The sequence below is a fragment of the Nestor notabilis genome, unplaced genomic scaffold (genome assembly GCF_000696875.1).
Source record: "Nestor notabilis isolate BGI_N333 unplaced genomic scaffold, ASM69687v1 scaffold16835, whole genome shotgun sequence".
Taxonomy (NCBI): Eukaryota; Metazoa; Chordata; class Aves; order Psittaciformes; family Psittacidae; genus Nestor; species Nestor notabilis.
In genome coordinates, this window is record NW_009928063.1 from 6,565 (window position 1) to 21,058 (window position 14,494).

The 14,494-nt window shown below is 35.3% G+C and overlaps 1 protein-coding gene across 1 annotated transcript; it reads right to left on the reverse strand.

Annotated features, from left to right (window-relative positions):
- Nucleotides 1-2,833: 2,833 nt before the first annotated feature.
- Nucleotides 2,834-13,995, reverse strand: TMEM244 (transmembrane protein 244). The gene is made up of 6 exons (XM_010014365.1): nt 13,963-13,995; nt 9,225-9,310; nt 8,615-8,688; nt 5,627-5,752; nt 3,817-3,861; nt 2,834-2,928 (listed from the first exon to the last, which is right to left on the reverse strand). Exons 1-6 carry the CDS (start codon nt 13,993-13,995, stop codon nt 2,834-2,836), a joined length of 459 nt encoding a protein of 152 aa, XP_010012667.1.
- Between the last annotated feature and the right edge of the window lie 499 nt (nt 13,996-14,494).

The window sequence follows — 14,494 nt, forward strand, 5'->3', positions numbered from 1 at the left end:
TGTTTGTGTACTGTTCCATTGATTTTTGTATCTTAATATTTGCAACTTCTAGATGCTTTCTCTGCAAACTGCCTGGAAGTAGATAAAGCTTTCATCTGCTTGTAATGTGTTCCAGACTGTCTACGCTCCCACTGATACCTGTGCAAACTCATGACTACTAGACTGTATCACAAGGGGTTAAATATCTTAACATCTAGCACACAATAACTAAAATAATATTCCTGTGTCTGTCTGACTCAGGGAGCAGAGAATTCTGCAACTCCTGGGGCAGAAGCTGCAGGCATAACATCTCAGATTATGGTTGGAACTATGGATGTAGAGACACCTTTCCAAGAGTCATGTATACATCAGCAGAAAACCAGATTGTGGTATACAAGTGGCATAGAAGTCTCATGTTGTGAGACTCCAGGAGCTGCAAGTTCAGTCTGCAGATTTTTATTTCTTTCATTGATCTTGTCCATTTCTTGATTTCATTGTGCATTTTTCCTTTTTCTTTTTTTTTTCCAAACATGTCCCTGATGCTGTTTTCTCTGTTTCCCTTCTGATTTCTCTAGTGGTCTTTTCTATTAGTCTTCAGCAGGTCTGTTGTGAAACATACAATGCCCTTCTTTTTCTTCAGCAGCTCTTCTCTCCCACCTTTGTCTTGACTGTTATCGATTAGTCACATGCAAATTGTGTTCCAGAAACAGCCAGGTTTGTCGTATTCAAACGTACTGTTTTGGTGTATTCAATAGAAATCACACACTATTAGATATTATCTCCGAAGGCTTCTAACCAAGTAATGCCTACACAGATACAGCTTATATTGCTTACATGATGAATATTTATCTGTGTACCATGAGCTTTTTCTACACTAAATGTTTTGTGTAGTATTTATTACTGATGCTCAACATAAAAGTGATTGAAAAGATGAAATAAATAATGCTGAAATTGTCTCACAATTCCATATCTGAAAGTAATACCCAGAGATAATGACTCTTTAATAGTTGGAGTGAGGCTTTTAGTCCTTGGTAGATTTCTTGCTCTATCAAGGATTGTTTTCTAGCACTGGCCTGGTTGTATATGCTTTGGAGGAATCCTGGGACTAAAGCACTCTTCATATTAGTCTGAAGGTATCTTAAGTGAAGATGAAGGTGATTTAAGTTTTAAACAGAAAACAAAAGTTAAAAACGTCAAGACTGGGCAACAGACCTACAACAAGCTCCAGCTGGGCTGACATGCATTGAGGAAAATCCCATCAGGTTAAAAATATAAACTTATTCCATCCATGGATTAAGTTTATATCTAATCCACTCATGTTCTGCCACATGGCACACTACCTACACACATAAATGGTGTGAGAATGAGTACTTCCTTTCCATCCATTTTTACAGTTCTGAACTGAAACAAATCTAGAAGAAATGTGCAAACATTTTTCAAACACATAATACCAGTTGGTTATCTGCACACTAATGTTTCTGGAGATACAAATCCATCAAACTAAGAACAGTCCATGATTCATACCAGTGATCAGTGCAGGTCAGTTAATTCACTCTCCAGAATTATCTCTGCTGATTTCAGTATGTAAAGCCTACCTCTATTTAATGCTATATATTTATATATCTGGTTTGTCTCTAAAATGACTTACATATCTATCATTCATGACATACAAACTCATTCTTTTGGGAGTCTTCTGAAACCTGCTTCTTACTGAATATGTACTTTCAGTATTGAACCTTCATTGAAAATTGTAAAGCTTGCAATAAATTTTAAGATGTTTGATTAGATCAGCAGGAGACAGACTCTTCAGAAGCATTATCTGTTGAGTAAGATTAAGGCAAATGCACATTTAGCACTCCTGTGCAAACAGAAATCCAGTCTTACTCTCCTGAACAAACTGCAGTCGAAATCCAATCACTGGTATCGTATTTAAGATGAAGTTGCCTTCTAGCAATTTTCCTGTTACAACTTTATTATGTTTAAAGAGATGAAGAATTACTTGAAGCCACTACTGTGGTTTTTTTGTTGTTTTTAATTCCATTACCCATAAATACAGTTCGGCATTGGCCACTTGCAGCTGGATGAGTGAAAGAGGAGCATGTAAAAAAAGCGGCTGTCAGTAGCATTTGCCTTTCCTCATTTTCTTCATTCCAGCATAGCCAGGCCATAAATAGATCATTAGCAAGAAAATAGCCTGAAGCTGTTGTAGAAAACATTTGTCTGTAGCCTCGCTGGAAGCAAGGGCATCAACCAAACATTGCAGATTGTACATCTCCTGTGCGTGCTCTTGTCTTGGCCAGTTCTAGGTGAAAGCTTTAAGATGGGAAGAGATGTGGAGCTCTGTGCTTTTCACAGATTCTTCTTGGCCAGGGGTTTGCAAGTAAAGACTACTTTAACCCTCCAGTGATTTATGCGAGATAAGGGGACTTTAAAGTTTTGCAGTGCTTGTAAGAGGTCAGACTCCAGCCTAAACTAGAGTCAACATTGCATAAAATACAATAGATAACAAGCACCCTAAAAACATTCAATTCAAATCTGTTTTTCCCTTTTCCTTGTAGGATTTTGCAAGAACGTTGTCTCATTGCTCCTATCCTCCTTATGGTTTATTGTATTTTAAAAAAGAGACAGCATATCTAATTATTTGTTTAATGGAAAATGCACATACAAAAGCTAAAAGCGATTACGTACAACAGCTAAGAGTGATGACATTGACGTAAACAAATGTAAGATACAAGAGCTCTGGTAAGCTAAATATTAGCCTTACAATTAGAGAGTTGCTAACTTAATTTTAATTATGTTGTTAATGAGACGATAGAATTCATGTAAATATAAAGACAAGTTCTAATTTTCCTTTTCAAAAATCATCTAGAATCGGGTAAATGAAGTTGTCTTTGAACAAGCAGTATGCCAAGATCTGTCCTCCACAAATCATTGAAATTACTCCAGATCCTGAAAGAAAATATATGACTGGTTTACATTAATTTTTATAGCAGAATACAGATGTTATGATAAAACCTTAAAAAGGCATCCTCTTTATCTTCAGTTTTTTAAAAATGGCCTGTCTAGTTAAACATTTTGCCCAAGACTTTAAGCACCTACAAAGGTATCAGCCCCAGCAGCTGCTGATGCAAAACCAGTTTTAGGACAGGGAATTTATTTGCCTGTCCCCATCATTTAGGAATTTACTGCAGATGTCGATGCTTGTTATCCATCATATAAGAAAGACCAGAAGATAGCCTTTTTCCCTTAACTATTTTTCAAGATAATATATTCTAGTACAAAGCTATGCTTTTAATTTTGCAGAAAATTAAATGTTCAGAAATACAGGTTTGCTATTCACAGTAAGGAAATGTGATGACTGGGATTTATCTTAGTTGTCATAAGTACCTATGCATAGTATTTTTAAAAGTTGCCTCTGAAGGTGCCTGTTTCTTTCTGTTGATTAAAAGGGGTACCAAAGAAGATTTGTTTGGACAACTGCCTTTCCAACACCTGAATAAAGTGAGATAGTTTGATTAGTCAGGGCTTAATCATGATTTATTTCAAGAATGTGAGTGTATCTGCTGTTCATTAGCTAGATTAACATAAACTGAGTACATTCTGGTCTTAAAACAGAATATTTTTTTAGGCAAGGCAAACATTAGCCCATCGTTACTTCCCTGTGTCATTAAAAGAGGTGTAAATGAAAATCTATTCTTTAAATTAGATATATGCTATATCATATATTAATTCTCAAATTAGTGAGACAACAGACATTTAATAGAAATAATTCATAATGTAAATACTAGTTTTCTAGACAGAGTCTATCAATTTAAACTTTGAAGAATGTCATTATACCTAATGCCAGCCACCAGTGTAACATCAGGGGGAATTCAGACATAACTGCAAGGAGAAGAAAAGGAGAAATGTAAATTGTTAAACAATAAGGATGGGAGCATGCAAGTATTACATTAAGTTTTCAAAGGTCTGCTAAGTTATGTTTTGTAAATTATATGCTTCACATTTATTGAAATTGCAAATGCATATTTAGGTCCTGATGTCCTGATCATTCAGATACTCAGTCGGGCATACCATTAAGCTTAGCCTGGTGAGCAATCCCACTGGAAGTCAACTCTTAAATCTAGTAAGTGTGTGCTAAACAGACCTCTTCGACTCTGTGGAAGAAACGCCTTTTTTATTACTTACTTGTACACAATTTAGCACAACAGAGACATCGATCCTCTGGTAGAGTACCTACATATTGCTGCAATCCAAATATATTAAGGTGCCTGGCATTTTCAGTTTAATGGGTGATGCAGTGCATGACAGACAGGCGGGGGCTGCACACCACAAGTTAGCACTATTTCACGGTATGCTCTCTCCTGTGTTAGGCACTGCCCTTGCCTCACACAAACTGACCCACATTCCCACTGTATAATCAACTGCATGACCCAGTATTGTGGCCCTCCCCTCCCCCCCCAAAAAAAAAGCTGACAGGACTGTAGAGCTAGTAAAGTAGGCTGGCAGCTCAGCTGGCCAGCAGCGATCTGGTTGGCAATCTGAAAGAGACAATAACAAACCTGGGGTTGTTTGGACATCAAGATGCATTATCTAATATAATGCTGGAAGATACCTTCCTGCATAAGTTATATACAAAGTGGCTTTTGTTGTATTTTTTTGTAATTTCTTAATTGAAATGCTAAAGTTATTCATAAGGAGTAAGAGTAGTTTAAAATCCAGGAAAAAAAAATCAGTAGATGAGAAATTATGCTTAATTTTTTAGATGAAGCCTCTGTTGGTCTCCAGCTTAACTGGGGAATCTCCATCATGCAAAATGCTAAAAGACAAATTGATAAAGCATTGAAAAATGGAAGATTAATTATTAGATAGTAGGGAGAGAGTCCTAATTTGCCACTAATATTTTTTTCTATTTCTAAATTCTACAGTAAATACACTGAGCTCATTGTTACAGGAGAAAAGGATCCCTAAATGAGCTCTGGCAAGGATGGTGTTAAAATATATTTCCTAATCAGCTATAGCAGCATTCTGATAAACAGCATGAGAAGAGGGAGCAGGTTACCAGGTGCTGGCAAAAAGTGTTGAGTCTCATTTACAGCAGCCAATTCTTTTCCTTTTCTTTCCTTTGAGGGAAAGAGGCAAAAAAAGATGCTTCAATGGTAAAATGCTTAATTTTCCTCAATCAGATTTAGTTCAAATGATCTAACTTAAAAACTTTGAATTGGCTTTGCTGCAGCAAGCCTCGTTTTTACTCTGAACTAGAGCTGAAGTGTTAATGAGTAGTTCTTAAAGTGTCAGGACATGGACAGCTATTAGTTTCTTGGGTTAGAGAAAAACACACCTCCCAGAAGCTGAAATTCTATCTAGGCTGGATGTATTTGATATGAACTGCTACTGCTAGATTATGAACTAAAACTCTGAATTTCTTATAAGAAACTAGTGTTTTAAAATTCTGCAGCAAAACCAGAATTGAGTTTTAAATGGCAGGATTTAAATTCATGCATGAGTCAAATGGATGGAAATTAGAGATACATATTTATTTAGTGTTAAGGAAAAATTAGGTTAGTCCAGTAATACAGTAAATGAATCATAGTTGACTGGTTCTTCAATTTGTGATACTAGGTATATATTTAGCAGTCAACCTACTTACCAGCTGAAGTTATGATGATATGAATAATAGTAACTGTTACGGCATAATCCCAAACCCATTCTTCCACAACGAGGGCAAACAGCAGACCACAAACGAAGAAAGTTATTTCCAATGATATCACCAGAACTGTAAATGAAAATAGGATATTTAAAGCAAACACAGTTTTGAGATGCTTTTTCTTACATTCAAAATGATAGCAATAGGAAGTTAAAATGTCTGAGACGGTAATTAATTTTTTTACAAGATCAAATATTACACTAATGTCTTCATTATAAAGTTCATTACTAATTTTGCTACAGACATCTGCATGAGTTGTATCCTGATTTGCCTATAGACTTTCAGATGTTCTATGCTTTATGTAAAAATGAAAGGATTAAGAGCATTATAGCCTGTTTCTATAGCCTAGAGGAGAAACAGCGTGGAAATTTCACTCATGAACCCTCCACACTGTTTGAATTATGGTGTCAAATAGATTTAGCTGATAGTGACTTAGATAAAATTTTTCTCATCCAAACCAGAATTGTGTGGTTAACAGATTGTTTGGTATGACACTTCATAGCTTTCCTCCTGTTGACTTAATGGCATCATTTATGACATATACCAGAATATATAGAGATATATATCAGAACAATTATAACAATTAAGACATGCAAGAGGAGATAGAGCAGAGACACTACAAGGTGAGTAGAGGCCATCCATCTGTATTAATTTCATGGTACGTACAACCAGGAGCCTGGCTTTTCTCAGTGCTGGCATAGGTACCATGCTGTTCACTGTGCCCGGTGTTCAGCAGCTAGCTTTGTGTTGTGTTAAACCATAAATGAGCATTACTGGCAAAGTGATAACAACTACATTATGTTGTCAAAAGAGACCATTAAAGTTATCTGATCAAGAAAATTCCTTCTCTCAGTGACAAAACAGTGCATTTCTGCACTCTGTTTTTTCCTCTAGAGTGTGCCAAGCCATGTGGTGCCACCAGCCTGTATCAGTCACCTCCCCTGATATGGGCACAGCTCTGCAAAAGCAGTGGCAGGGCAAGCTGTGCCTCCCCCATAGGCAGGAGAACAGTCTGGAAGGCACAGAGCAGTGACATGGGGAATGGTGAGGAACCTCACATGGCTTTTGATGAACTGTATTCTTTGACACAGTGATGAAGTGGTGCTTAGCTTGTTTTACTTGCTAAGCACCATGTAACGGTGCTTACATGGTATCAAACATTAATGGGATCAAACATAATTACTTTCAGGGGAAAGTTTGACTTTATGCTGGGTCGCTACCTGGGTAGCAGGGGGTTAAATTTAAAATGTGTGATTTCTCTTCTAGCTGCATGAGTTCCCATACAACAGGCCATAATAGTGCATTTGTAATTCTTATGATTTTCCATGTAAATGCATTTTGTTGTTTTTCAGTACACAGGCATACAGAAGTCATATTTTTAATAGTTCTTTTTTTTTACTGTTACAGTAATGTAATATCTAAGATTACTGTAGTTGAGTAAAGAGGCCATCGTTATTTTTCAACCCTGTATTTAATTTATACATTTGGCAGCATTTTGTGCTTTCAATTTTATTCTTTTCTTTATAGGGTCAATTAGTGCCTACTGTATTATAGATCTGTCACCCAACAGTTTAAAATAATGAAAAAAAAAAAAAAAGAAAAAGGTAACTGGAAAAAACACATAGTTGGGAAAGTGGGAAATAATGCTGCAAAAAATCTAATGTTTAACAATGCATTTTAGTATTTTTAGTTTATTTCATTTCATTATGACAGTATTCCTTTAAATTATGCCAATAATTTTACAATTTAGAAAGTCTGCATAGTGTAGACAGCTGCTGTGTAAACTTTTTACAAAACTGGGTCAATAACGACACCTCAGTTCTCAGCTGACTTAATTTTTATTTTGAGGTTATCTTTTAAATACATAATTTTGTTTTTAACAGGCACAAGTGAGAATCTTGAGTAAACTAATTCTCATTTGCAATATCATTCAGAGACCTTTACTCTGTCTCTATGCCCATAGACTTTAAACAGATCCTGTTATGTTCTGCTATTCCATGTTATTTCATTGGGTGGACAGAAGGGAGGGTGGAATACTAACCAGTCACATGAAATTGTTGCTCTCTTTGGCATCAGACTGCTGCATCAAACTAGCCGATAAAATTCTTGTGGGGAAAAAATTAATACTGAGATACAGTAACTACATCAGGGCCCTTAAAAGTTATTCTAATTGAATATGATTTAATTTTCTTTTCCACTGCTGCAACTAAAATGGTCTTTTTTCCTCTGAAATCAGAATTGACAATGTACAAATATCCATGCATTTCTATTACTCCTTTTAACTTAATGAACTAACCAATTTGCATTTGAGCTTTACTTTCTTTACTGATAGATGATGTGGTTTGCCTTTGTAAAGGAGATTACAAATCTGGTAAAATTTAATGCTGAGAACTTCAGACAAAAATGCATACATTTTTATAACGATATATAAATTTATGCTTAGGGTTTGAGCTATAATAAAACCCTGAAATTTTAATGCCCAGTGTATTAGGCATTACCAAAGCAAAATTTCCATTAGTTGAATGTATCCTGGATCTGGATCTAGTGATTTATAAGAAATTTGCTGCAGTGTGAAAAGTAAATTTGCAACTCTGTGAAAGAACTTTACAGAAAATAGGTAATTGTTCTACAATGAAAAGGAAGCATCCTGGCAAGGCAGCAAGTTTTCTTCAGATGATGCAAGATCAGAAGAACCACTCAAGGAAAAGTCTAACAATCACTTGAATGACAACTAGCAATACAGAAATGAGAACTGCTGGCAAGATAAATAAGCGTTTAAATTCAGTGTAGTTGAAATACAGAAATCATTAGTATTACTAAACCAACTTTAAAATACTGTCCATAACAAAGACAAGTTTACATCCACATACAATCTATTTTCTTGACTGAAGCGGGGGGGGGGGGGGGGGAAGAGAAAAAAACTTAAGTTACCTAAATAATAGGGGTTAATCCATGAGGGATTTGTCTTAAAATCAAAAGGTGCCAAACCATCCAACATTTTAATCCTGTGAAAATAAAATGTATAAATTTAGCCAGAGATTTTTAGTAATGCCTTAGTGATTATATGACATACGGGTACTTTTAAATATGATTTCAAATAGAAAACTCTGGGCTTTTACAAGCTTAGTCCCATTCTGTGTTGCGGTCTTGCCCTTGCCCACTTTTATTTACAATGTTTGGCATTATATGTGCTCATCAGTAACTTCCCAAGGGAATATAATTTGTATTTTTATCAACTATAAAACCTTTCTTTTCCTTTTTTCATGTCATCTTTTCTCCTACATTCATTTATTTACATGGTGCAAGTGCTAGGAAGTATATTAGATCCAGCATTTTGTATTAGTTTTGAGTCTCTGTTTGCCAATTAGTGAATTTGAAAGAAGTTTCAGGTACAATTTAACTGAATTTGAAAAATATGTTCACAGAGTAACTGGGACTGGATGTCTCCAGTCCAGAAGCTTCCTTTGAACAGTCATAGCTCTGCCCATCATATCCAGTTGCAGTATACCAGCGTATTAGACTAAACACATGGAAATCTCACCTGAATACTGCGAAGCATACAGATAGGACCACATAGTACACAGTGTAGAAAACTACCATGCATATCAACAGGTTAACCAGAACAACCTGCAAAAGAGAAAGACAGTAAAATCTAATGTCATGTTCACATCAAATATGTGATTGTCATAAAATAATTCCAGATTTCTATCAATCGTAATGTGGGGGAAAAAATAAAATGGACACATTTTTTTGCTGTTGCTGACTATATGCAAGTTACTAAAGCTCTTTGGTGCATTTCAGTGCCTAATGTGTGGCTATAATGCATAGCTCTATGTTTTTATCAAGTATTACAGGACAAAAAACACTCGTATCCTTTTTCTTGGCATCTTTTTTTTTTCTGCTCTTTGCATGAGAAAGTAAGCCCTTTCTCACTAAATATCTAGAGCCTCTTGTGGAATGAGGGAGTGCAAAGCCCAGAGAAGTGGTGGAGTTACCATCCCTGGAGGTATATAACGGAAGTATAGATGTGGTGCTTAGGGCCATGGTTTAGTGGTGGACTTGGCAGTGCTGGGTTAACAGTTGGGCTCGATCTTAATGTCTTTTACAACCAAAATTATTTTGTAATTCTATGATTATTGTATGCCAACTACTTACTGAATTTATAAATGTTCAGAAAACGAGGACATTTTGTGACAGTTATTACACAGGAGACCTTGAAAGTGTAAGTTCATTCAGATGTTTAAATAAAGCTAGTTTTAACTTAAAAGAAATGCCATCCATGCAAGTATGTTGAAATTGTACGCAAATAATGTAGAAAATTGTAAAGCAGTAACTGTTAAGTTTCCCATCATCTAGAAAATGCACCCTGTACTTACTTCCAAAGATAAGGGTGTAGGCAATTTATATCAGTAATGAGGGATTTCTGTTAAATATTTTTCAAAGTTTAATTGTTCATGAATTTATTCTAAATAAATTCCAACTCCAAATTTAAAATATACCCCTAAAAATGTAAGTTTCATAAAGAAACCACTATCTTATGATCCATTACTGTCTTTTTAATAAAAGAGAAACACTGTATAATTATATAAAGGATGTATATTTGCTATGATATCTTGCTATCATTATTTTTTTCATTCAATTTCAGTGTCTTCATTTCTAAACTGAAGTGTCAGAGGGAAAGCAGCCAGAGAGAAACCTGTAAGCTTTCACCTGGTAAAGTTCATAAAATGCCTTGAGATCCTTTCAAATGAAACATGATTCACACATCTCCAATCATCTAAGCTGGCTTCCTAAATTATGCAGACCCTAGGACTTGTGTTAATTCCTACAGGGATAATGTAAAACTATGTTTTGAAGGATAATATGTTTTGGTAATAACAACAGTCTTGCTAATGTGGAACACTTTTATTTCTGTTATTCTGTGATGTATCAATGACATTCCAGTTGTTTATTTGGGAGGATGTGTAGCTACATTTTGCTTTTTGATATTAAAGCATTCAAGTTTCTGTTTTAGGAGTAGGGTATTATATAAATTATTAGCCCAGGTACAGCACAATAATGAGTTAAGACTTTACTTGCTCTTCCTCCAGTTTGGCTATCAAATATTTGAAACTAGCAATGTGTGTTTACCTGGCTCATCTGGTAAGACCTCCATAGACCTCCAAATTATGATCCATTATGCAATAATGATCTAAAGGCAACATAATTACAATATGCAACATATAGTGATTCCATTATTTTGTAAATACACTTTGACATGTAAATATGGGCCCTAAGACTGCACACTTCTGTGTGTCCTGCAAGATCTTGCGCTGAATTTCCCCCAAGATCAAAGGAATTGAACTGACAGCATAGGAGTTTGGAAATTTTGCTGGTTTACAGGACTTCTTGCCTATGCTGATCAGAAATAAATTTCAAATGGAAAAATGAAAACTAAAACAATGAAATTTTCCAAGTACAGGTATTCATTTAGAAGTAAAGCCATGAAAAGCGACCCTGCATAATTGAAGTAGTAAAATATCAGAGACCTGATGCAATTTCTCAATGTATCAGAATGGTAAGTAAAGACTATGGACTGCATATAGTGAAGCATTATATCAATGCGAAAGATGCCAGTCTTTATCTCTTTGAATGTAACACCATATTTACAATGGGAATGACTTAGAAAAAATAGGTAACAACTAATAAAGGAATAGGATTCAATTCTGAAGAAAGGTAAAAGAAATCACATGTGTATAGGTTGGTTTCAGGGACCAAGATATTGGAAACGGTAATTGCATATTCAAACTAAACAGGAAGAGGAATTATTTGGAGGACAACTAATAATAAAGAAATGAAACCAAAATCCAAAACTATAAGTTACTGTGAAGTTTAAACAATCATTTCCATTTTGAAAAGTTCAAAAGAGACTTGCTCTTTTTATATATTTGCTATTATTCATGAATTTTTATCTAAATTGGTTATTGAGCGTCCCTATCATTGCTGTGGATTTTAAGGATAAAGTTGGATAATGTTCTTGACAACTGATTGAATATTAATAAAGGAAAAAAAAAGTTATAAAATATTTTTAAGTCCATATTTTTAAATAAAACGCAGTTGGCAGGTAAGATGGCAGTGAAAAATATAAAACACAAGCCAGCTCTAAAGTGCAATTTCCATTTTGACATGGTTTGCTATTTGTTGGTAAATGGAGCCCTTATTCAAAAAGCCAGTGACCCTGAAAAGGGCTGTAGATGAGCATTAGCTCATACTAACTTGTTTTTATGAGCTTCTTTTGCAATATTGTGACACAAAGCAAGCCCTTAAGACTCTGGGTTTTAAGGGGGGAGAAGACGAATAGAAACAAGGAAGAAGTATTACCTCTAAACACAGCACTGTGAAGACAAAGTGGCATTCAATTTGGTGCCAGCAATTTTTAAGGTAACTTAAAAAGTTAAGAAGGTGCAGAGAAGAGCCACTAAAGGGAGCTGATGGCTAGAGATGGCGTTGGGGTTTTTTTTTTTCATTAGGACTACAGCCCTAAAGAGGTCAATCTGTTTAGCTCTGAGGGCTGATTTGATTATGATGGATAAGTACCCTCACAGGCAGAAAATACCAGGCACTTAAGGGCTCTTTAATCTATCAGAAAAGCCACAAGAAGTAAACAGCTACAAGTTATAGCTAGACAAATTTGAAAGATGTGTGAAGTACATTTTTAATTGTAAAGGCAATTAGACAATGGAACAAACTGCCTTTGGAAATAAATAGTGCTTCAAAGAAAAACCAGATGCCTCTCTGGATGAAGCTTCACTCAAACATCTCTAAAGTTCGCTTCTGGTCTTAGTTATTTGAATGGCTGTGTTTTGGATAACATGTTTACAGAACCACCCAACATCGTCAGAAGTGTGGATACTGTGAATTCAGCAAAAGATTTATTTTTATATTGCTAAATACTGAAAAGTGCTGAATATTGAATAGTACATCTATGTCCTACAAAGAGAGAGAGAAGCTTTAATTTCTAATGCAATAGGAGAGAAATCCATCATGCCTGTACAACCAGATACTTGTCAATAAGTAAAAGTCTAGCACAGTTTTGCTTCTTTTCATACATCAAAATAAAGCCAAACAAAACCAGAACAGTTAAGCTCTTCAGCCAGGTTGGTCTGAGGGCTAAATACAGCTTTCCCGTTTCCACTGTCTTCATTCGTATTCTAAATTAAAATTGGCCAAATAACCCATTTGATCCCTTCTTTTCCACAGTGTAATCCATTGCTGCTGTAATGTTAATTGACTACAATGTGACATGCAATTTTGGCAGCCATGCTACCTCCTACCCACCTCAAAGTGTCTCTAAGCATTTGAAGTTGGCAGATTTTTGGTGGGCATAATTTTCACTCCCTTACTCTGAGCAGATGCACATTTCCTGCAATTCTTTATCCACTGCCCCTCCTCTAGCAACTGCCTCCTTGAAGCCTTATCTGTTCTCGATGTAGATTCGTACTGTAATAAAAGTGGTGAGACAGGACTGAAGTGAAAATCACAGAGCTGAAGGATGGCTGTGAGCTGATGACGAGTTGACCTCTAATTATAGTAGGTGAATTCCTACCCTCCCTTGAAGTCAGCAACAAACTTCCATTTGTGTTGAAGGCTCAGTATTTTGTTCTTTGTAGCCAAAATATTCTTAGTCCCTGTCCTAAGGATGTAGTCATGTATTAGGTATAGCATGCTTTGCTTAGCTGAGTAAACTAAGGAAATGCATGTAACATGAAAATGAAAACCCTTTGAAAATTTTCCAGCTGTATCACATCCTACTTCATTTTTTTTATTTCACTTTTCCACTGAAATTTGAACATACATTTTTAAAATCTCAGAATACTTTTTATTTTCAAACTCTTTTTCCCTTTCTAAATATTCAGGTATTTCAAAGCAAAAAACACAAGTTAAAAACTACAGGGTCATTTATTCAATGTTAACTTAAAGAAAAAATCTTAGGAAATCGCTAGTGTCATCAAATGTAGGATTTTATTAGACACTTCCAAGAATAATATCTCATAAATGGAACTATATCACATATTTTTAAATCCTTTTTATAAGATATATTTTGCAGTATTTCCTAGCAGCACTACAGTATAAAGTGTCCTTTATTTTGTGGTTTGTTGATTGTTTTTTTTAGGAAGAAAACATTGAAGAACACTCTGTAAGAATGAAAGGAACAGCTTTTTCAAGCCCCACAGTAGCTGTCTAATTCTCTAAATACTATCTGGTGACATACAACACTAAACAAACTCAATTCCCTTTACCTTGGTTTCAGCAGTTTTGACCTTGAGAGCCATGGACACATGATGAGTGAAAGGAAGTGCTGTTGCTATATTCCGTATGCCAACATCAAGCTGTTTTCCACCCAAAAAAACATTCTTATAGGTAAGTGTAGGACAGAGTGAGGTGAGTAGATTGGATTAAACTGAATTGAGACAGAAGCCATCTGTGAGCTAACTGTAAGCCGCTGAAGAGCAAACAGAAAATCCTACTAGCTTGTTTAATATTGGTACTTTTGTAGCTACAGTCAGCCAAAGCACATCTATAATATACCTTGCCTACTTAGAAACAAGATTATTAACATTATTTTCTACCTTCTATTTGCTTTTTTTCAGCAGTCATTTGATCGCAGTTCCTTGGTGTTATTATACTTTCCTACTTTTAATTAGTTTTACAAATTCTAATTCTATTTACTATGTAACATGTAAAGTGGTACATTCTTCACAATATTCTTTGATAATATTTATCTTCTGACTATCATTTTATTACATCAAGTATAATTCACATTAAATTAGG